Source organism: Dendrobates tinctorius, unplaced genomic scaffold (genome assembly GCF_039654945.1).
Source record: "Dendrobates tinctorius isolate UK_male_01 unplaced genomic scaffold, ASM3965494v1 ptg000229l, whole genome shotgun sequence".
NCBI classification, from domain to species: domain Eukaryota; kingdom Metazoa; phylum Chordata; class Amphibia; order Anura; family Dendrobatidae; genus Dendrobates; species Dendrobates tinctorius.
In genome coordinates, this window is record NW_027361896.1 from 1,724,367 (window position 1) to 1,747,275 (window position 22,909).

The 22,909-nt window shown below is 45.4% G+C and overlaps 1 protein-coding gene across 4 annotated transcripts in view; it reads right to left on the reverse strand.

Moving 5' to 3' along the window:
* Positions 1 to 22,909, reverse strand: part of DAP (death associated protein) — a 180,126-nt gene that overhangs the window by 127,690 nt on the left and 29,527 nt on the right. For 3 of the 4 annotated variants that reach the window (XR_012222574.1, XM_073555726.1, XM_073555724.1), the window contains exon 2: positions 251 to 346. The exons of the other annotated variant lie outside the window; for it this stretch is intronic. Coding sequence is in view for 2 of the 3 variants with exons in the window: in XM_073555726.1 (XP_073411827.1) it covers positions 251 to 346 (96 nt within the window). In the remaining variant the exon portion in view is untranslated. The remainder of the gene's footprint in view (positions 1 to 250; positions 347 to 22,909) is intronic. 4 annotated transcript variants of the gene reach the window in all.

Below are 22,909 nucleotides of genomic sequence, written 5' to 3' on the forward strand. Positions count from 1 at the left end.
ACGTGAAAGAAGGGAAAGAATGCATAGGTGCTGTCATGGGCTCCTGAAAAACACTGCTACCGGTAAGTAGCTAAGCATTTATTCAGTCGCCATGACATAACCACGAGAGATTTACAGAGATGAAAAGAGCTTAGGTAGGGACAGCTTGCCTCAAGCACCTTTCTCCCAAATGTGAGATCGAAGGAATCACCTAAATCCAATCTATAGTGGTTAAAGAACGTGGATGGAGAGGACCACGTAGCTGCCTTACTTTTGTCCTCAATGGATACTTCCGACCTTTCTGCCCAGGATGTGGCCACGGCCCGAGTGGAGTGTGCTCCTATACCTTCCGGGATATCCGCACCACCTGTTGTATAAGCCAAAGAAATTACCTCCCTAATCCACCTGGCTAAAGTGTTTTTAGACACTCTAAACCCTTTCCCAACGCCCTGAAAGGATACAAATAGGGAATTGTCCTTTTCCCATGGATCAGTGGCCAAAACTTAACTAAGGATACACCTTCTTACATCTAGGGAATTAAGTTTTTTCTCTGACTGGCTAGCAGGATTCGGGAAGAACTCTCTTGTAATCTGTGAAACTTTGAAGCAACCTTGGGCAGATACAAGGGGTTTGGTTTTAGTATGACTGTCTTCCCTAAACTGAGTATACGGGGAAGTCTAAGGAGAGCCTGCAGATCAGTAACCCTCCTAGCAGACGTTAGTGCACCCAACAGGGCAGTTTTGAAGGATAGTATTCTAATGGGGGCAGAATCAATAGGCTCAAACGGGGCTACTGTTAAAGCTAATAGAACCAGGTTCAGATCCCATGGAACTAGCTTCTTTTTAATGGTGGGCCTGGACCCAGCCGCTGCTTTTATGAATCTGGATACCGAGTAATTGCCCGCTAGGTTACAGTTGTATAATGCCCCTAGGGCCAAAACCTGGAATCTTAAGCGTATTCGTGGCAAGATCCATCTCTAACCCCTTCTGTAGGAATTCCAATATCTGGTTAATGCAAGTTTTCTGACCAACCTCTGCCCCCGAGGGCGACAAGAATTTTTTCCCAAACTCTGACAGATATTTGTTGTAGAAGGTTCTCTGCTTTTCAATAGGGTGTTGAGTAGCCCCCGAGAGAAGCCTTACCCACTCAGTAGTGCCCCTTCAAATTCCAAGCCGCTAGATGCAGATTGGACACTCGCGGATGGAATACTGGATCTTGGGAGAGGAGATCCGGGAGCTCCGGAAGAATCCATGGCCGGGTCACAGCCCTCTTCCTCAGCCAAGGAAACCACGGTCCTCTGGGCTAGAATGGGGCTATCAGGATTATGCGAGCCTTGTCTTCTCAAATCTTCCCCAGCACTATCGGTATTAGATTCAGTGGGGGGGGGGGGGAGGCGTTGGCCAGGCCGAAGATCCACGAGATTAGGAGAGCGTTCATTGTGTACGGGTTTTCTCTGGGATCCAAAGAACAAAACTGATGAAGTTGTCTGTTCTCTCTGTTGGCAAACAAGTCTATTTCTGGGGACCCCCACATGTGCACGATCTGTTTCAACATGGCCCTGTTCATTACCCACTTTCCTTGTTTGAGCTTGCTGCGGCTCAGGAAATCAGCCATGATATTGTGTTTCCCTTTTATATGGAGGGATGTAAGGGATAGTAAATGAACCTCGGCTATCTGATTGTCTGAGAGAAGCCTGACGTATCGGCCCTGTAGGGACACAAGGAAACTACTTAAGGCCCGCTCCACAGCTAATAGCTCTTTTAGATTAGATGAGTAATCTTGCTCAGATGGTGTCCATACCCCCTGGACCCACATATCCCCCATATGCGCCCCCCCAGCCCCTGGGACTAGCATCCGAGGTTATGACTGGGGAGATAAGATTTACCCAGGGAACCCCTCTACGCAGGTATGGTATGTGTGTCCACCATCGTAGTTATTGAACTGACTAGGAGGATAAATGTAAATTTTCTCTCTAGGTGACCTTCTAGCCGACAAGTGTTGTGCAACACGTCCCACTGCAGGGTTCTGGAGTGGTATTGGGCCCAGAGAACCATGGGTATACATGAAGTGAGTGAGCTTAGTAGTGACATTACCCCCCTTAGAGTGACCGAAGGGTTATATATTGCCTTGAGTGTTTGTCGCGGAATACTGTCCACTTTTGGCTCCGGTAACCGACATTCTCGTATCTTGGAATCTAGGACAAGGCCGAGGAACTGCTGCACTTCCAGGGGCAGCAGCCATGATTTTTTGAAATTTATAATCCATCCCAACTCTTGAAGGCCGGATATTACTTTTCCTAATTGTGCGGTGCAATGAGATTCCGCGTGTCCCACAATTAGCAGATCATGGCCCAGGAGGTCCCTTCCAACTCTACGGTTCTATGATTCTATGATCATCTAAAAAAAGGGATCACAAGAATATCCTGTTCGTGTAAATGTGCCATAACTTCTGCCATTATCTTAGTAAAAACTCGGGGTGCAACAGCAACCCCGAAGGGAAGTGCTCCGAAATGGAAATGGCTTACTATTCTACCTAATGAAACCGCTACTCTTAGAAACTGCTGGTGGTATGCGTTTATCGGGACGAGATAGTAAGCGTCATTAAGGTCTAAGGGTACCGTTACACCTAGCGACTCACCAGCGATCCCGACCAGCGATATGACGCTGTCAGGATCGCTGGTGCATCGCTAGGTGGTCGCTAGTGAGCTGCCACACAGGCAGATCTCACTAGCGACATCGCTGGGGTCGGGGATCGCTACTTACCTGTCAGACGCGGCGATCCTGCGTCCTCTCGCCCGGCTCTACACGTCGCTCGTCGTCACAGCAGGAAGCGCCGCAGGAAGTGGCCGACGAGGAATGATCCAGGAGCTTCTCGCGCGATCAGCGATAACCAGCGGGGGAGCCGGTCGGAGGTAAGTATCACATGCAGCGATATCGCTAGCAATATCGCTGCAACGTCACAAAATCGGTGACTTTACAGCGATATTGCTAGCGATATCGCAGTGTGTAACGGGGGCTTAAGACCACCATGAAACATCCGTTGAATAATAGCTTTATGGTAGATTTAACTGACTCCATCTTGAAGGAGAGAATTAAAATAAATTTATTGAGGCTTTTAAGATTTATGATAGTACGGAAGACGTCATCTGGCTTCTTGACCAAAAAGAGGGGGAGTAGAATCCCTTACCTCTTTGTACCTCTGGAACTTCCACCAGGACTCCATTCTGCTGAAGTTCCCGGACCTCAGACTCCAGCGCCAGTTCTGTAGATGAAGAACGAACGGGAGTCAAAATAAATCTGTTATTAGGTGTTTTCCCGGAACTAAAATTTTAGCCCCGTCTTAATGATGCTCCGAATCCAATGGCTATTTGAAATGTTTGTCCAGGCCAGACAGAAGTGTAAAAGCCTGCCTCCGACTTGGTCTGTCAGTCATTGCGGCTTTTGCGGTCACGGGAGGAATTGAACATATATCCTCTACCTTTCTTCCTGCTGCTGTCGTATCTGGTTCTCTCTCTAGTCAACCTTCTTCGGTCGAACCACCTTCTATTAGAGTCCCTCCTGTATGGGGGTCTTCCCAAGTAAGGGAACCATTTTTTGCCATTGCTCGCTTTTTGCAATAACTCGTTTAGCACTGAGCCAAATAGATGTCCCCCTTCACAAGGGATATTGCACAGCTTTGATCTGGCCTGCATGTCCCCTGGCCAACACTTCAGCCATATGGCTCTGTGGGCAGAATCAGACAGGGCCGCCGATCTGGCCGCTAGTTTTACAGAGTACGCTTATGCTTCTGAAAGAAATGCCACTGCACTCTGGATCATAGGAAGAGAGGATAAAATTTCTTCCCTAGGAACCTTGTCCCTGAGCTGTTCCTTTAGGCGGTCTAGCCACATCATCAGAGACCGGGCTGTACACGTGGCTGCAATGGCTGGCCTAAGAGATCCTGCCGAAGTTTCCCAAGACCCCTTAAGGAACACATCAGCCCTTCTGTCTAGCAGATCTTTTAAACTACCTAAAGGGCCCGTTACACATTGCGATATCGCTAGCAATATCGCTGTAACGTCACCGATTTTGTGACGTAGCAGCGATATTGCTAGCGATATCGCTATGTCTGATACTTACCTCCGACCGGCTCCCCCACTGCTCATCGATGGTCGCGCGAGAACGTCCTGGACCATTTCTTGTCGGGTGCTTCCTGTGGCGAAGCGTGGACGCGGGAGGATGTCAGGATCGCCGCATCGGACAGGTAAGTAGCGACCCCCGACCCCTGCTATGTCGCTGGTGAGATCTGCCTGTGTGGCAGCTCACTAGCGACCACTTAGCGATGCACCAGCCATCCATATCGTTGTCGGGATCGCTGGTGCATCGCTAAGTGTAACGGTACCCTTTGTCCTCGAATGGTAGAGATGTTCATTTACAAGCTTTGGCCACCACTAAATCAAGCTTTGGGGCTTTCTCCCAGGCAGCTGATGCTGTTTCCTCAAACGGGTACCTCTTTTTAAATGCTGGCGATAAGGAACCATTTCTTTCAGGTTTTTTCCATTCCCGAGTAATCGGGGAATTTATTTTATCAATGACTGGAAAGGATCTACGAATCTTCCCATCTAGTCCTTTAAACATAAGATCCTGCATTGATCTTTCTGACTGGGGCTCCTCAATCCCCATAGTACTGATCACCAGCCGATTTATGGCCTCTGAAGACGAATCTGATTTTAATTCCCCTGAGTCGCTCCCTGAATCTGAAATTGGGAGCCCGGGTTCTACCTTCGTAACCAGTCTTTCCTATGATAGGGCTTTAACTGTACCCCTGCCTCCTGTCTGACCAACTCCCTCAGAGTGGTGGTCAGGTCTGGAGTCTCTTCCGCTACTAAGTTCTGGATGCACGGTCTGCAGCCTTTTCCCGTGGCCATCAGGGAGTGGAACCCCACACTCAGCACACTCCCTGTGTTTGGTTTTTGCGGAACCTGAGGGGAGACAATATATTGCCAAGTGAACTTTCACGGAGATCATTTACCCACGGTCTGTGAGTGGTACTGTAATCTTCCCAGCCGATGATGTGTATCTGCGACCTGAGGACTTGCCGGACTTAAACTTCTGACTGGACTTAGCTCCTGTAAGGCGGCTACTGCCAATAGACCGCCGTTGGGAAGCTGATCCATAGGGCTTCTCAGAGAGAAGCTGCTGCGGGTGCTCCCTGAATGCTGCTGAGCTACGGTGAGTCCATTATATGAAATGGGCCTGGAAGCACCTGGATACCATTGCAGCTCCTTTAAAATAGTCAGCCTCCCCCAACGGTACCCACCCCGGATGGGGCCAGCAGGCGAATCCAGGTGGCCTGCCCAGTATTGTAATATGTGCTGAGAATAGAACCTTCTCCACCCCCTACCCCCCGAGACCGCACCCACGCTAGACGCCCATTGACCGGGCCGCATCCCCCCCGCCGGCGTTCACCCGGCCTGGTGCAGCTTCACGCCACCCGGAAGAGACCGGCGCCACAGCCCCCACAGCGCATGCCCGGCTGCGTCATCGGACCGCGCCGCCGCGTCATCAGGGGCCGCCCCCTTCCATCACATCACTCCAGGCAGACGCCGAGACCGCAATCTCCACCACACAGCGAAAGCTCCGCACGGCAGTCAACACAAGCGAGAGGCAGGAGCACCCGCACCGAACACCACCAGCCGGCACAGACCCGAGGAAGAAAAAAGGCCCGCCGCGCGTATACTCACCAGTATGCACGGCGATGGGCCCCTTAAAGTCAACCTCCCCATGGAGGTTGCTTTGTCCTGCTGCCGCCTCACCAGCAGTCCCGCTGCCGTGGGCACCTCCAGGACACCGGACAGGCCGATGCAGGAGCCCTCACGCTGCCTGAGTCGACCAGCCAGGCCTGGAAACATCTTCAGTCTTCTGCAGGTATGTCTGAAGAGGCTTCCCTGTCGGACAGGAAACCAACTGAGGCGGGAGAGGGCCGCCCTTTTTATGTCTGTAGGTTTCCTGTCCCTGAAGGGCAGATCCCCTCTCGTGGTGCTGTCATGGCGACTGAATAAAAAACGGATCCAGCGACTAATGCCGCTGGATCCGTTTTCTCTCATAGACTTGTATTAACAACGGACTGCCGCACGTTTCATCTGTCATTCGACAGATCCATCGGAAATTCTGTCCGTCGGCCGGAGACAACAGACATAGGAACGATTTTTGTCTACGTCGAAGATTTTTGCTAGAATGGAAGCCTATGGGCAACTGATCCATCGCTGTCCGACAAATGACAGAATCTGGTGACGGATTCCATTTTTTTAACTGCGCGTGCGCCGACACTGTGTGCGGGCTTTGCGTGTGTGCGCGCGTATGTGGCAGGCCCGTGTGGAGGTATTATTATCTAATATATAAAGCTCAATGTGGGTGTGTATGTATGCATGTATGTCCGGGATTGGCATCCGCACCATCGCAGCTACAGCCACACGTCTGGACCCCGAGAGCGTCATAGGCTATGTTGTGAGGCAAGATTTTAACCCCGCGCATTCCAATTCACCAAACAATTTTGCCCCTATCTACATAATGGGGAAAAAGTGTATGTATTGGCATCTGCACCGTCGTAGCTACAGCCACAAAATTTTGCACAGTCACACGTCTGGACCCCGAGAGCATCATAGGCAATGTTGTGAGGCGAAATTTTAACCCTGTGCATTACAATTCACCAATCAATTTTGCCCCTATCTACATAAAGGGGAAAAAGTGAAAGAAAAATTGTTGGAGGCAAATTGACAACTGCCAGATGTGAACAAGGGGGACTTAAAGAATGAGAGCGATGGCACCAAAGAGTATATACCATACAGTTAAGGTGGGGCCCTGACATGGGATACTCGCCACACACGGGGATATGAACACACACACAAAATGTGCCACACACTACCACGTGCTTCAACACATATACCACCCTCAGCACACATTTCACCACACATACACCAACCTCGCCACATAAAAGTCGAAACACAAGTTGCCACTCAAAACTCGCCAAGCTGTCCCAGAGCTGTTTAAAATATGAAAAATGAGCTGTGATTGGTTGCTATCAGCAACAGTTTTCTTTGTAGACAGTTGTGGTAACTGAGGCCTATTATTCGTATCATTTCTATGGTGTTATCGTTTTTCTGTAAAGCTGGAAATAACTCAATTTATCACCGTGCCAACACAGACCACCCTCTGACAGACTGCAGGGGGAGCCCAGTATCACACAGGATAGGATTAGATACACAGCTCAGCAGTCAGTATCACACAGGATAGGATTAGATGCACGGTTTTTATGTGCAATATAATCATTATAATTTGTTATAGCTAACCACAGTTGGTTACTATGCCCAGGCAACACCGGGCTCTTCAGCTAGTACATTTATATAGCACCATTTATTCCATGGCGCTTTACATATGAAAAGGGGAAATATAGACAAGTACAATAAACATGTGTAAAGACAAGAGACACACAAAGAGAGAGGACCCTGCCCACGAGGGCTCACAGTCTACAGGGATGGGTGAGGATACACTAGGGAGAGAATCATAGAATCGTAGAGTTGGAAGGGACCTCCTGGGCCATCTTGTCCAACCCCCTGCTCAAAGCAGGATTCGCTAAATCATCCCAGTCAGATGTCTGTCCAGCCTCTGTTTGAAGACTTCCATTGAAGGAGAACTCACCACTTCTCGTGGCAGCTTGTTCCACTCATTGATCACTCTAACTGTCAAAAAGTTTTTTCTAATATAGGGTAATATAGGGTAATAGGGTAAAGCTGGTTGTGCGATGGTTCAGTCGACTAAGGATCATTGCAAGCTGTAGGCTTGTCGGAACAGGTGGGTCTTCAGGTTCTTCTTGAAGGTTTCTGTTGTTGATGAGAGTCTGATGTGTTGCGGCAGGGAGTTCCAGAGTATGGGGAAAGCACGGGAGAAGTCTTGTATGCGGTTGTGGGAAAAAGAAATAAGGGGGGGGAGTAGAGAAGGAGATCTTGAGAGGATAAGAGGTTACGTGTGGGTAGGTACCGGAAGACCATGTCACAGATGTATGGAGGAGACAGGTTGTGGATGGCTTTGTATGTCATGGTTAGGGTTTTGAACTGGAGCCTCTGGGCAATAGGAAGCCAGTGAAGGGCCTGGCATAGGGGGAAGACAGGTGGATTAGTCGGGCAGCAGAGTGTAGGATGGACTGGAGTGGTGCCAGAGTGCTAGAGGGGAGGCCAGAGAGTAGGAGGTTGCAGTAGTCGAGGCAGGAGATAAGGGCATGCACTAGTGTTTTTGTGGTTTCATGGTTGAGGAATGCACGGATGCGGGAAATATTTTTGAGTTTGAGGTGGCAGTAGGAGGCAAGGGCTTGAATATGTGGTTTGAAAGAGAGGGCAGAGTCGAGAATCACTACAAGGCACCGAACGTGCGGGACTGGGGAAAGCGAGCAGCAAGGGTATGTGGGGCTATGCGGGGGTATGTGCGCAGATCTGCGTGTGTGTGTGTGTGTGTGTGTGTGTGTGTGTGTGTGTGTGTGTGTGTGTGTGTAGGCAGGCATCGTCCGATGGGACTACAAGTCCCATCGGGCTATGCTTGCTACACTGACAGTAATTGACACATTAGCCAATGATGGGACAGTAGTAGTCCCATCATCCGGCTAATGTGTTGAATGTAAAAAAAAAAAAAAAAACACAATGAAGGTTACGTCAGCAGAGTACAGATCCAATCTATAGTACCTAAAGAAGGTGGATGGTGAGGACCAGGTATCGGCCTTACAAATTTGAACATTCGATACCTCGGCTTTCCCTGCCCAGGAAGTCGCAATGGAATGAGCATTGATACAGTCAGGGATCAGAGCACCACTAGCAGAATAGGTTAAATTAATGTCCTCATCTGGCAATGGTACCTTTTGTTACCACATAACCCTTCAGGTTACCCTGGAAGGCTACACACAAGGACTGCGCTTTCCTCCACTGGCTAGTAATAGACATATACTGCAACAGAGCCCTTCTGACAAGATTATGAAATTTCTCCTCCCTCGAATTCTTAGATTACAGAAGGAGGGCAGGATGACCTCTTGACTGCGATTACATTTTAAAAATACTTTAAAAGAAGCCAAATCCAGTCTTAACTCAACTATCCTCATATCTGTGTATAAGGAAGGTTCGTAGAAAGTGCCTCTAAGTCACTCACCTTACAGGCTGATGTCAGAGCTACTAAAATGATTATTTTGGAGGGTAAGGTATTTTGGCTGACAACTTCTGCACAGGTTCAAACGGTGCTTGGGTCACTGCCTTTGGTACCAGGTTCAGATCCCAAGGGGGGGACCTTTGGGAATGGGACTGGCCTATACCGATCACAGGATTTTACGAATCTTGATATCCACTGATTGGCCCTTTAATTGAGTGTGGAACATAGAATCATAGAATCGTAGAGTTGGAAGGGACCTCCTGGGCCATCTGGTCCAACCCCCTGCTCAAAGCAGGATTTGCTAAATCATCCCAGTCAGATGTCTGTCCAGCCTCTGTTTGAAGACTTCCATTGAAGGAGAACTCACCACTTCTCGTGGCAGCCTGTTCCACTCATTGATCACTCTGTCAAAAAGTTTTTTCTAATATCTAATCTGTCTCCTCCCATTCAGTTTCATCCCATTGCTTCTAGTCTTTCCGTGTGCAAATGAGAATAAAGTTGATCCTTCTACAATGTGACAGCCCTTGAGATATTTGTAGACAGCTATTAAGTCTCCTCTCAGTCTTCTCTTTTGCAAACTAAACATTCCCAAATCCTGCAACCTTTCCTCATAAGACAGGGTTTGCAGACCGATCACCATTCTGGTCGCTCTTTTCTGAACTTGCTCCAGTTTGGTGATGTCTTTTTTAAAATGTGGTGCCCAAAACTGGACACACTATTCCAGATGAGGTCTGACCAAAGAGGAGTAGAGGGAAATAATGACTTCACGTGATCTAGACTGTATGCTTCTGTTAATAAATCCTAGAATTACATTTGCCTTTTTTGCTGCTGCATCACACTGTTGACTCATATTCAGTCTGTGATCTATTAGTATACCCAAGTCTTTTTCACATGTGCTGTTGCTTAGCCCTATTCCTCCCATTCTGTATATGCTTTTTTCATTTTTATTGCCCAGATGTAGTACTTTTCATTTTTCCCTGTTAAAAACCATTCTGTTAGTTGCTGCCCACTTCTCCAGTTTATTTATATCTTTTTGAATCCTCTCTCTCTTCTCTAGTATTAGCTATCCCTCCTAGCTTTGTGTCATCCACAAACTTAAATCAGTTTACCCTCAATTCCTTCATCTAAATCATTGATAAAGATGTTGAACAATACAGGGCCCAGGACAGAGCCCTGTGGTACCCCACTTGAGACATTCTTCCAACTGGATGTGCAGCCATTTACGACCACTCTTTGGGTCCAATCACTAAGCCAGTTATGAATCCACCTAACAGTTGCCTTGTCCATTCCATACTTAGTCATTTTTTCAATCAGGATTGTATGAGATACTTTGTCAAATGCTTTGCTGAAGTCAAGATATACTATATCTACAGCATTTCCTTGATCCACCCAATCAGTGATTCTGTCATAGAAGGAAATTAAGTTAGTCTGACATGACTTATTAGTTACAAACCCATGCTGACTCTGTTTAATCACTTCATTCTTATACAGGTACTGACATACATGTTGTTTAATAATTTGTTCAAAGATCTTTCCTGGTATAGAAGTCAGACTCACCGGCCTATAGTTGCCTGGGTCCACCTTCTTCCCCTTTTTGAAGATCGGAACAACATTTACTCTTCTCCAGTCTTCTAGGACTTCTCCTGTTCTCCAAGAATTTTCAAAGATTATGGAGAGGGGTTCAAAAATTTCTTCTGCTATCTCCTTCAGTACTCTAGGGTGTAATTCATCTGGACCTGGAGACTTGAATTCATTTAGGTTAGCTAAGTGTTTCCTCACTATCTTTCTGTTTATAGATATCCTGGATTCTTCTATTCCCTTAATAGGACAGTGAAGAACAGTTGATGTTGCATTTCCTTTCTGAGAGAAAACAGATGCAAAATAGGAATTTAAAAGTTCGGCCTTCTCAACATCCTGTCTTACCATTTCATCATTTTTATCCTGTAAAAATCCCATAGCATCTTTGACTTTTCTTTTACTTTTGACATATCCCCAAAATCCTTTATTATTGCTTTTGACATCTCTAGCAAGCCTCAATTCATTGTCAGCTTTACTAATCTGATTTGTGCCCTGCAGGTTCTGCAGACAGCATTATATTCTTCTTTAGATATGCCTCCCTCTGCCTAGGCCCCTGCGTAAGATCTCTGGCAGAATCCATGCATCTGACAAGGACATAATTTTTAAAAAGGGAAAACCATGGTCTTTTTAGCCAGAAAGGGGCAATCAAAATAACTCTCCCCTGATCTTTTTCATGACTGCTGGAATCATCGCTATTAAACGAACAAACAATCCTTAAGTCCCAAAGAATCTGGAGGGCATCTACTGCATACAGGTCCTTTGCATCTAGTGAACAAATTTTTTAACCTTTGTGGTGTCAGCAAATAAATAATCTCCGGCAACCCCCACAGATAGACTTTCTGTTGAAAATACTGACGAGTTTAGGGCCCATTCCCCCCCCTCGTTTCAGTTTGCTGCGGCATAGAAAGTCTGTCCTTGTGTTCTCTGCTCCCCTTATGTGCAGTGCTGTAAGGGACAAAAGATGTTGCTCGCTATCTGGAATATTTGGCTTGTTGCTTGCATTAGGGAGTGGGACCTTGCTCTCCCTGGTAGTTGATATACGCCACGGTAGTCAGATTGTCCGACATGATGTGGAAGTGGAGACCCAGGAGGAGAGGAAGAAAGCCTTTAGCGCTCTTCACACAATTCTATTAGATTTGATGACCATCCTTTCTCAGGGCGTTCCCACGACCCCTGAATTGCATGACTTTTCAGGTGTGCCCAGAAACCAGAGGCTCGCATCCGTTATGTCGTTTACTGCCCTTTTAGCATTGTGCAGACAAGATTTCTGACTGGAGCTGTCTGGTGTGCAATTGGGCCAGTCTGACTGCTGGGATGCAGGATGTTAGGGTTCCCAAAAGGGACAAAGCTTTCCTTAAGGACATCTTTGGAAGCTCTATGGTTGCTGAAGCCAGGTTCACAACTTTGTTCACCTTGTCCTCGGGTAAGTAACAGGTCTGTAGTTCAGAGTTCAAAACAAGGTAGAGGAAGGTCTGTACCCTTAAGAGTGTCAGTCTTGAGTGTTCACCATCCAGCCCAGATTTTGTAAGACAGCTGCAACCTCCTTCAACTGAGTAGAACAGTGGTCCCCCAATTTTGCTACTATGAGGACGTGATCGAGATAAGGAACGATGACTGTTTTGGATACGTAGGAAGGCTGCCATCTCTGCTATCAATTTGAGAAATACCCTCAGAGCTACCGACAACCCGAAGGGGCGGGCTTTGAACGGGAAATGTCTGACCCTTCATTGTATGTATAGGGCCACATAAGAATTTTTGATTATCTGGATGGATTGGGATGTGATATCAAGCATCCTTTAAGTTGACCACCACCATAAAACAATTGCGGTGAAGACTTTTTATGGCCATATCACAGACTATCTTGAAAGTGTAATTTTTTTTATCCAGCAATGAAGACCCTTCAGATTGATGATTGTCTTGAAAGTGCAATCTGGCTTTTTATTCTTTAATCAAAAAGGGGGAAAAAATCTTGTCAAAAACCTACTTCTCTACTAGGCCCAACTGCAGATCTTCTGATGGGGGTTATGATGAACGACTGATGTGGTAGATGGTAGAATTCTATCTTCAGGCCATCTTTTACTACAGGGTTCCCCAACTCCAGTCCTCAAGGCCCACCAACAGATCATGTTTTCAGGATTTCCTTAGTATTGCTCAGATGATAATTGCATCACCTGTGCAATACAAAGGAAATCCTGAAAACATGATCTGTTGGTGGGCCTTGAGGACTGGAGTTGGGGAACCCTGCTTTACTATATCCAGGACCTATGTGCTGGATGAGATGTTCTCCTAGGCCTGAAGGAAGAGGGAAAACCGTCCCCTACTGTTGGTCTGGCATCATTGTGGGGACTTCCCGGAAGTGGAGGAGCGAACGCAGACAATGAATCCAGACTCGCTTTTGTTTTTACGTTCCCACTTTTGCTTCTACCGGAGGATGATCTCTACTAAATTTCTTTGTCGACTCTCCTGACAAAAAAAGCTCTATTTCTTATCACCGGCCTTTTCTAAGATGTCGTCCAACTTTTTACCAAACAAAAATTGGCTATCAAAGAGTATGGAGCACAACTTATTCTTCGATTGAAAATCTCCCAGACAGCCCTTGAGCCACAAGGCCTATCTTGCTGCATTTGACAGACCTGCAGACCTAGCCGCTAGCATCACAGAATCAGCATATGTGTCTGCTAGGTATGCTGTGGCTCCATGCAATAGGGGCAGGTTGGACAAGATCTTTTCCCTTGAGGTCTTGCTCTTGAGCTGTTCCTCCAGCTGTTGTAGCCAAACCATAAGGCTACAAGGTCCAGCGATTGCCGTCTTCAGACCTACTACTGTTGCTTCCCACGTGTCTTAGATAAGTGTCCGCCTTCTTATCCAACGGGTCCCCGAGTAACCCTGGATTGTCAAAGAGTAGAGTTGCTCTCTTTCATGATCTGAATACTGCACCATGAGTCCTAGGGACATTGTCCCATAGATCGGGTTCGGCTGACATCTCTCCGCTTTCTTGGAAATGTCTCCCTGGCCTGTGATGTCAGTACTGACCGTGGGAACTGGAAAACCCTTTTGGGTTAGTCACAGTCATGGTCTCTGGCGCTTCCTGTGTATAATGTTTACTTTCCATTTTAACATACGTCTAATATAGCAGAATACATATAACACTACTAGTTAAAGTGGATGACCTTGGTTCATATACATACACTCAGTCCCACAACCTTATTGGTTTGATCCTGGTGTGGGGAGTCTTTTATGTTTCACTTTTATTTTAAATACTTTTATTTTTTATTTCCTTTTTAATTAGCCCAACTTGTGATCTATGGGATGTAAGTTATTGTGTCTTTTAACACTTGGTCGTTTTTTTGTGAAAATTCTATGTACTTGCATTTGGTTACTGCCCCTCCCCCTCCATTTTTTTTTTGAACAGCAGGGGGGCCTAACCTCGATATGATATAAACCGCCAACTTCTGATTTATCTTCATTCCTGTACATTCGACCTGAAGAAGAGGTCACTTAATGGACCTCGAAACACGTTGTCTCTGTATGTACCATAAATAAAGTACTGATATTGGAACCAATTTCTACAATCTACTGGATTTCCTCTATTTGATGGTTGAAACATAGCAGTGCGGGAATCTGGTGTTTTTTTCCCTTTTGGGATCTCCTCCTTGAGTAATGGAAGCAGATGCTGTCTGTCTACACCATCCTGCTGCAGCTTCATTGCATGTGACTAAGCGCATACAGTAGTTGTGGCTTTACACAACTATTGAGGGTGAGTACCCTGCACAATTTAATTTATATTTATTATATCTGCACTGGTAAGGCCCTATGGGCGCGCTTTTGTGGTTTCTTTTACCTTTATGTCCCATAGATCTGAAACTTTTTTTTTGTCAAAAGGATACCTCCTTTTTGAGGACAAGAGGAAGGCATCAGTCCTTTTCAGTCTTCTACACTTTCTGCTAATGAGTGCATGGATCTTATTATTGACTAGAAAGGTGCATTTCTTATTCTCCTCTAAGCCCCAAGAACATCACATCCTCAAGAGATTTAGCTGTCTTCTCCTCCTTCAGGCCCATTGTTGTCCTAACAGCCTTAAGGAGCTTATCCGTGTCCACTGGAAAACGCGGTCCCCATGTTTCTGTCCGTGGAGGATGAGGACGAGGACTCTATAATACTGTCCTGATAATTGTGGAAGAGGCAGAGTTAGAAGAAACTTCTTTAAAGTTTTTGTTCCCATTCTTTAACCCCTTTATCCCCAAGGGTGGTTTGCATGTTAATGACCGGGCCAAGTTTTACAATTCTGACCACTATCCTTTTATGAGGCAATAACTCTGGAACGCTTGAATGGATCCTGGTGATTCTGACACTGTTTTATCGTGACATATTGTACTTCATGATAGTGGTAAAATTTATTTGCTGTGACTTGTGTTTGTGAAAAAAAATGGAAATTTGGCAAAAATTTTACAATTCCACTCAATTTAATTTTCCAATTTTGAATTTTCATGCCCTTAAATTACAGAAATATGTCACAAAATACTTAAGTTAGGAAGTTATGAGGGTTACAAGATGAACAGCGATTTCTCATTTTTCAACACCATTTTTTGGGGGGAGCACATCACATTTGAAGTCACTTTGAGGGGTGTATATGATTGGGGTATTTTCTAAGCGACACCATTCTAAAAACTTCACCCCTCAAGGTGCTCAAAACCACATTTTAGAAGTTTCCTGCTTCACAGGAATTTTTGGAATGTTTAACCTCTTAGCCCCCGAAGGTATTTTTGTTTTCCGCTCCCCTTCTTCCCAGAGCCATAACTTTTTTTTTCTGTCAATATGGCCGTGTTAGGGATTGTTTTTAGCGGGACCAGTTGTACTTTTTAACAACACTATTGATTTTACCATGTTGTGTACTCGAAAACGGGAAGGAAATTCCAAGTGCAGTTAAATTGCAAAAAAAAAAGTGCAATCCCACACTTGTTTTTTGTTTGGCTATTTTACTAGGTTTACTAAATGCTAAAATTGACCAGCCATTATTATTCTCCAGGTCATTACGAGTTCATAGATACCAAACATATCTAAGTGGTGAAAAATAAAAATTACAAACTTTGCTTTAAAAAAAAAAAGCGCCACGATACCCGTAGCGTCTCAATTTTTTGTGATCTTGGGGTGGGGTGAGGGCTTATTTTTTGCATGCCGAGCTGACGTTTTTAATGATACCATTTTGGTACAGATACGATCTTTTGATTGCATTAAAATGCAATAACGGGCAATGTTGCGGCGACCAAAAAAACCTAACTATAGCGTTTTGACTTTTTTCTCGTTACGCCATTAATCCTTTTTTTTCCATTGCTAGATCGGGCGATTCTGAACGCGGCGGTACCAAATGTGTATATTTGATTTTTTTAATGTTTTATTTTGAATGGGGCGAAAAGGGGGTGATTTTTATTGAAACAATAATTAAATTAAAAACATGGAAAAAAATACAAGAATGGGGACAAAATGTGCAAAAATGAGCCACACATAGGTAAAGCACCAGTGATGAGATGTCTAAAAATACAAAAAAATGAATGCCAAAAATTAAATTGATGTATTTATGTAGAGTAATTAGAGGCCAAAAGAGGAGTACGGTAAGTCAAGAGTTAGCAATTTAAAGGTAATGTGCCTCTGAATTTACCATGTATTTGCCCTTAAACTGTCTTACTTAGTATACATACATTTTTTTGAGCTATGACACTTCCATGCACCTACTGCTGTAGGCATTTGACTGCTTCTTTGACTCATCTGTTTTCACCTTTTATGAGCTCATCATGTTCAGTTGCATTAATGTTTTGACTTTGTTGATATATTAAGGGCACATATTCTGTTTCTTGACTGCCCTATTTATTAATTATTTATTCATTTGGCAAATTTCATTAATATAGTAAGTTCATTGCTAACTCCTGACTTATTCCTCTTTTGGCCTCTAATTACTCTACATAAATACATACATCAATTAATTTTTTGCATTTATTCATTTTTTGGTATTTTTATACACCTCATCACCGATGCTTTACCTATAATGTGTAGCTCATTTTTGCACATTTTGTCCCCATTCTTGTATTTTTTTTTCCATGTTTTTAACCTTAATTATTTTGTCTCAATCAATAGAAGTTACAATTTTATGGCATATAGCTTATCTTTTCTTGGATTTGTTTTGGTTTAATGGAAGCTGCAACATTTCTAGGCAATAATATACTACATAAAGGCGATGATCAGCTTGCCTCTATGTAGTAGAACTACTCACTTGCTATGAGTGCCGACCAGTGGGTGGCGCTCAGAGCAAGCCGACACTGACAACCATAGAGGTCTCCAGGAGACCTCCGGTTGTCACGTCAACACACCGATAACCAACGATCACGTGACACTGATCACCGGTGGGCGGATTTCCGAAAGCGCTTGATAAATGCCACTGTCGGAGTTTGACAGCAGCATTTAACCAGTTTATAGCCATGGGTGGATCGCGATTCCACCCGCAGTTCTTCCAGGCACATGTCAGCTGTTCAAAACAGCTGACATGTTCAGGGAAAGATGTGGGCTCACCGCCAGAACCCACATCAAAGGGAGGGAGTTCGACATCGGCGTAAATGTACTGTTAGCAAGGTGTTAAAAAACAAAAAAAAAAAGCATTAATATTTAACTTTTTTTAAACAATTTACTTCAGATGATAATTTTTTTTATTTTACCAAGGGTAACAGGAGAAATTGGACCCTAACAGTTGTGCAATTTGTCCTGAGTACACGCATACCCCATATGTGAGGGTAAACCACTGCTTGGGCACATGGCAGAGCTCGGAAGGGAAGAGACGCCATATTTGAGTTCAGATTTTGCTGGAATGGTTTGAGGGTGCCATGTCACATTGACAGAGCCCCTGAGGTGCCTAAGCAACAGAAACCCTCTGTCATTTTACAAACTACACTCCCCAATGAATTCTTCTAGGGGTGCAGTGATCATATTAACACCACATGTGCCTCACAGAATTTTATACTATTGAGCGGTAAAGAAAGAGTAAATTACATTTTAACCACTAAAATGTTGTTTTAGCCCCAAGTTTTTAATTTTTTTAAGGGCTAATAGGACATTTTTTTTTTTTTTTTTACAACACACCGAGGTCCATTTCTTCCTGAGTGTTCCAATACCCTACATGTAAATCAGGAAATATTTTTCAGGCACAGTGCAAAGCTCCGAAGGCAAGGAGCGCCAGATTTTAAAGTTAAAGTTTGCAGGTGCCAGAAAAGCAAAGCCCCCATAATTGACCCTTTTTTGTTACGAAGTACACCTCTCAATGAATTCATCTAGGGGGTGCAGTGATCATATTGACACCATGGGTGTGTCACAGAATTTTATACCATTGGGCAGTGAAGACAAAATAACTACATTTTTACCACCAAAATTTTGTTTTAGCAAAAGATTTCATATTTTCACACAAGTGGGTAAAAATGGCACCAAAATTTGTCCCACAATTTCTACTGAACGTGGCAATACCCCATATGTGGCTGTACAGTACTACTAGCCATACAAAGAGACTCGGGAGGAACGGAGCACTATTTGCCTGTTCAAGTGAATGGGTCTGTGTACATATCTGTGTGTTTTCAGGGACCGTGTGTCCGTGGGCAAAACACGCTGACATGTCAGTTTTTTAATGTCAGCACGGGCCACAAAACGTCTCGCACAGGTACATACGCATAACACACATGGATGTCATCCGTGTGACACGCATCGGCGCCGGGGAAGAAGCAGCGGGCTGAGCTGCTGTGAGATCCCAGCTAGCAAAGCAGCTCAGCCCGCCTGGGAATGGAGCCCAGTTACCAGAGGTAACCTCTATCAAGTCACCCCCGGTCAATGAGGCTGCGTTCCCAGCAGCTCATTCACCAGTGGTTCTCAGCCTGGACGGTCGAACCTTGGCACCGTACAGATTGAAAACTAATTATCCCCCAGACATGGAGTACAGTGTGGGATAAAGCGACAGACAGGTATGGTATAGTGTTGTTTTTTATTTTACTTTAATTACAGTAGAACGAGGGCTTCGGTGGAACAGGCATTTGGCGAGTGTAACCGTTTGTTATTTTTAAATATAAAAGTAAAACTGTGTTTTGTTTTATTTCTAATAAAAGACTTTATTCTGGCTGTGTATTTACCATATAACTAGAGGATTAGTAATGGATAGATGACTTAGAGACACTTCTCCATTACTAAGCCATGGGCTAGATATCACCTGACAATACAAAGGTGACAGTATTCCGGGGGTTAAAGTGCCGGGAGTCAGCTGTGAGAATCAACTGACACCCTGCCACACAGCACCCGTGTGCGTGGCCAATCGCTGAGACGCACTATTCCGTCCATGGTCATACGGGCCCAGGGCACACAGACGGAATAGTGCGTCTGATGTCAGAGAGAGGTTAAGGCTGCAATATAAGAGACTTCTTTCATTCTCTTTAGGGTATGTTCCCACGGTCAGTAAACTATGCGGGTTGGACGCTGCGTACATCTGCAGCGTCCAGATGTTACAGCATAATGGATGGGTTTTCAAGTTATCCCATCTCCACTATACGTTCAGAGACGCCGGCGACATCCCTGCGCAAACGGACATGCAGCGCGCCTTTCCAGACCGCAGCATGTCTATTTATGTTGCGGAGACGCTCAGTCGCCGCAGCATAAATTACCAATAGGATTGAATTAGATGCAGTAAAACAGCATTATCTTTCTAGTCAAATGTATAGTAAGTGCAGGAACGCACTAACTTAAGTAAAGTTGTACCTTGTGCCACAGCCAGAAGTTCGCTTTCACTGCAGTTCTTGCGATGAGCTCAGCAGACCTGGGACGGTGTTATCTCCGGTCACTTGCCAAGTTCTCACGATCAGCTGACTGCGAGAACTGCAGTGCAAGTGACCGCTGGAGACAGAGTGGTCTCTGGTGATACAAAACAAACCCTCCCTGGTCCACTGTAGTCCTAAATAACGAGCGTCCCATGACGATCTCACATGTAGAACAGTCACATTGGGTGATGTGACTGTTCTACAGGGCCTCCGGTGATGGACTACGACGGACCAGGGAGTATTTGTGTCGGTTTATTATTTTATTTTTGCTGCAGGAGATCGAGGGCGTAGGGGAATTCGGTGTTTGGTGAGTATGAATGTGTTTTTTTTTGTTTTAAAGTTGAACACAGTCGCCGGATGATGGAACTACTATCCTATCATCAGCTCATGGTGTCACTGTTATATGTGACACCAGACATAGCCGAATGGGAGTAGTAGTCCCATCAGACAATGCCTGGCTACACAGACACCTGCAGAAAGACACTGTCACGCACATATTCTCTGCCCACACTCTTCCTCCTCCCTATCAGCAGCGTTTTTGGCACACAAATACGCAGCCCTTATTACACTTGCGGTTTTCCCATTGAGTAACATTGCTCGAGCACCTCTTGGCGGATTTGGTGCAAATCCGCGAGGAAAAAACGCTGCGGATCCGCAACATGTGCACATAGACTCCTTTAGGTACTTTATTCTGGCTGTGTCTTTATTTACCATGTAAATATAGGATTAGTAATGGATAGATGTCTTATAGATGCCTCTCTATCACTAAGCTGTGAGGTTGATGTCACAGGACAATACAAAGGTGACATCAACCACCTCTTGCCACCACTACAAGGCAAGTGGGAAGAGCCAGGTCAAGTGCCACAATTGGCGCATCTTTGGATGGACCAATTATGTGGCAGCTGTGGGTTGCTATTTTTAGACTGGCAAGTGCCAAAATCCATGGGCCTCGATAGCTTGTAAATGCCAGGCCACGGCTGCCTGCTTTTTCCCTTGGCTGGTTAACAAAAATAAGGGGCCCCAATGCTATTTTTTTAGGGGATCCCACTATTTTTGCTAACCATCCAAGGTGAGCAGACTACTGGGGCCTGGTATTAGGCTGGTAAGATTTGTGGATATTGGATCCTTATCAGCCTGAAATACCAGTCCCAGTAGTCTGCTTTACTCTGGCTGGTTAATATAGGGGGACCCCACACCATTTTTTTTATTATTATTTATTAAAAAGGAGGGGACCTCTCTCTGTGCTTCCCTCCAGTTCCTGTGTCACAAGATTCACCATTATTTAAATTAGTACACATGCGTAGTAAGCTGCATTCCAGCACTTAAATACGCATGTGACTAGAAAGATAATGCGGTTTTACCACATCTAATTTAAGTGAATGGGTAATTTATGTAACATAACATTACATAACACTACATAAATTAACATGCTGCAGTCTGGAAAGACACGCCGCATGTCCGCCTCTGCGGGTGAGCCGCGGACATTGATGCACACCTAGTGGGCATGGGATTTCTTGAAATCCCATCCACTATGCTTTAACATCTGGCCGATGCGGGTTTGACGCTGCAGATGCATGCAGCATCAAACCCACAGAGTTTACTAACAGTGGGAACATACCCCAATATACAACTCTGGTAAAAATTAAGAGACCACCACATCAACACTGTCATGGGCAGCCCATTCTCTAAACCTGAACCCCACTGAAAACCTCTGGAATGTAATCAAGAGGATGATGAATAGTCACAAGCCATTAAAGGGGTTATCCACTACTTTAAATTAACCCCCCAATGTTTCCCCCCGGGGCCCCTAATGAATTTTATAAATACCTTATGTTGCCTATACTGCCTGTGAGCGGCACTATCCGTGGCCGCTCCCAGGCAGCACGTGACCCAGCACTGACATAATGACAAGTGAGGCGTTGCTCAGCGCCGGGTCCCTGCTGGGTTGTGGGCAGGGTTACCCCCCGCATCACACCCAGCATCCACTGCGCGCTGTCTCAATGAATGGGTGTGCAGTGGATGCCGGGTGTGACGCAGGGGTATAACCCCGCCTACAGCCTGGCAGCCAGTGCGGAAGGAGGAAGAGGGACCCCCGGCTGCTGCCAGCACTTGTCGGGACGTCAGCGGAAGCAAGAGCTGGCTACAGCCGGGAATCCACGTGCTGCCTGTGAGCAGCCAGCGATAGCGCCGCTCACAGGCAGTATAAGCAACATGAGGAATTTACAAAATTCATTAGGGGCCCCGGGGGATACATTGGGGGGTTAATTTAAAGTAGTGGACAACCCCTTTAAACAAAGAACTGTTTAACTTTTGCACCAGAAGAAGTGTGAAAGACTGGTGGAAAGCACGCCAAGACGCATGAAAGCAGTTTTTAAAAATCATGGTTATTCCACAAAATATTGATTTCAGAACTCCTCCCGAGTTAAAGCATTACTATTGTTGTTTCTAAATGATTATGAACTTGTTTTCTCTGCATTATGTGAGGTCTGAAAGCACTGAGGTTTTTTTTAATTTTGACCATTTTTCTTTGTCAGAAGAAAAAACAAAACAAAATTTATTGCTTGGAAATTTGGAGACATGGAATCAAAAGTTTATAGACTAAAAGAACAATTTACATTTTACTCAAAAATATACCTATAAAGAGAAACATCAGACAAACTGAACATTTGAAAGTGGTCTCTTAATTTTTGACAGAGCTGTATCTGAAAACAGAAAATCACTTTTTTTTCCTTCCAAAAAGCCAACTTTCAATTACCGTATATACTCGAATATAAGCCGAGATTTTCAATCCGTTTTTTTGGGCTGAAAGTACCCCTCTCGGCTTATATTCGAGTCATATACACCGGGGGTCAGTGGGGGAGGGGGGGCGGGGGTGTCAGGTCATACTTACCCGTCCTGACGCTGTGTCTTGAGCCCCCAGCTTCTCCCCGTGCTCTCTCTTCCTGCCTTCAGCGGTCACGTGGTGCCGCTCATTAAAACTCATGAATATGCGCATATCATGAGTTTTAATGAGCGGCACCACGTGACCGCTTAAGGCAGGAAGAGAGAGCACGGGGAGAAGCTGGGGGCTCAAGACACAGCGTCAGGACGGGTAAGTATAGCGATACTCACCTGTCCTGCGTCCATGGCTGCTTGCTGCTGTCTGTGTCTGTCATCGGTCAGTGACTTCAGACAGCAGAGGGCGCGGTGACGTGGTTAGTGCGCGCCGCGCCCCCTGCAGTCTGAACGTCACTGACTGATGACGTAGCAGATAGCGGTGAGCAGCCATGGACGCAGGACAGGTGAGTATCTGACACCCAGCGACGGAGAGGTGAGTATGTCATTTTTTTTATTTTTACATGCTGCAGCAGCGGC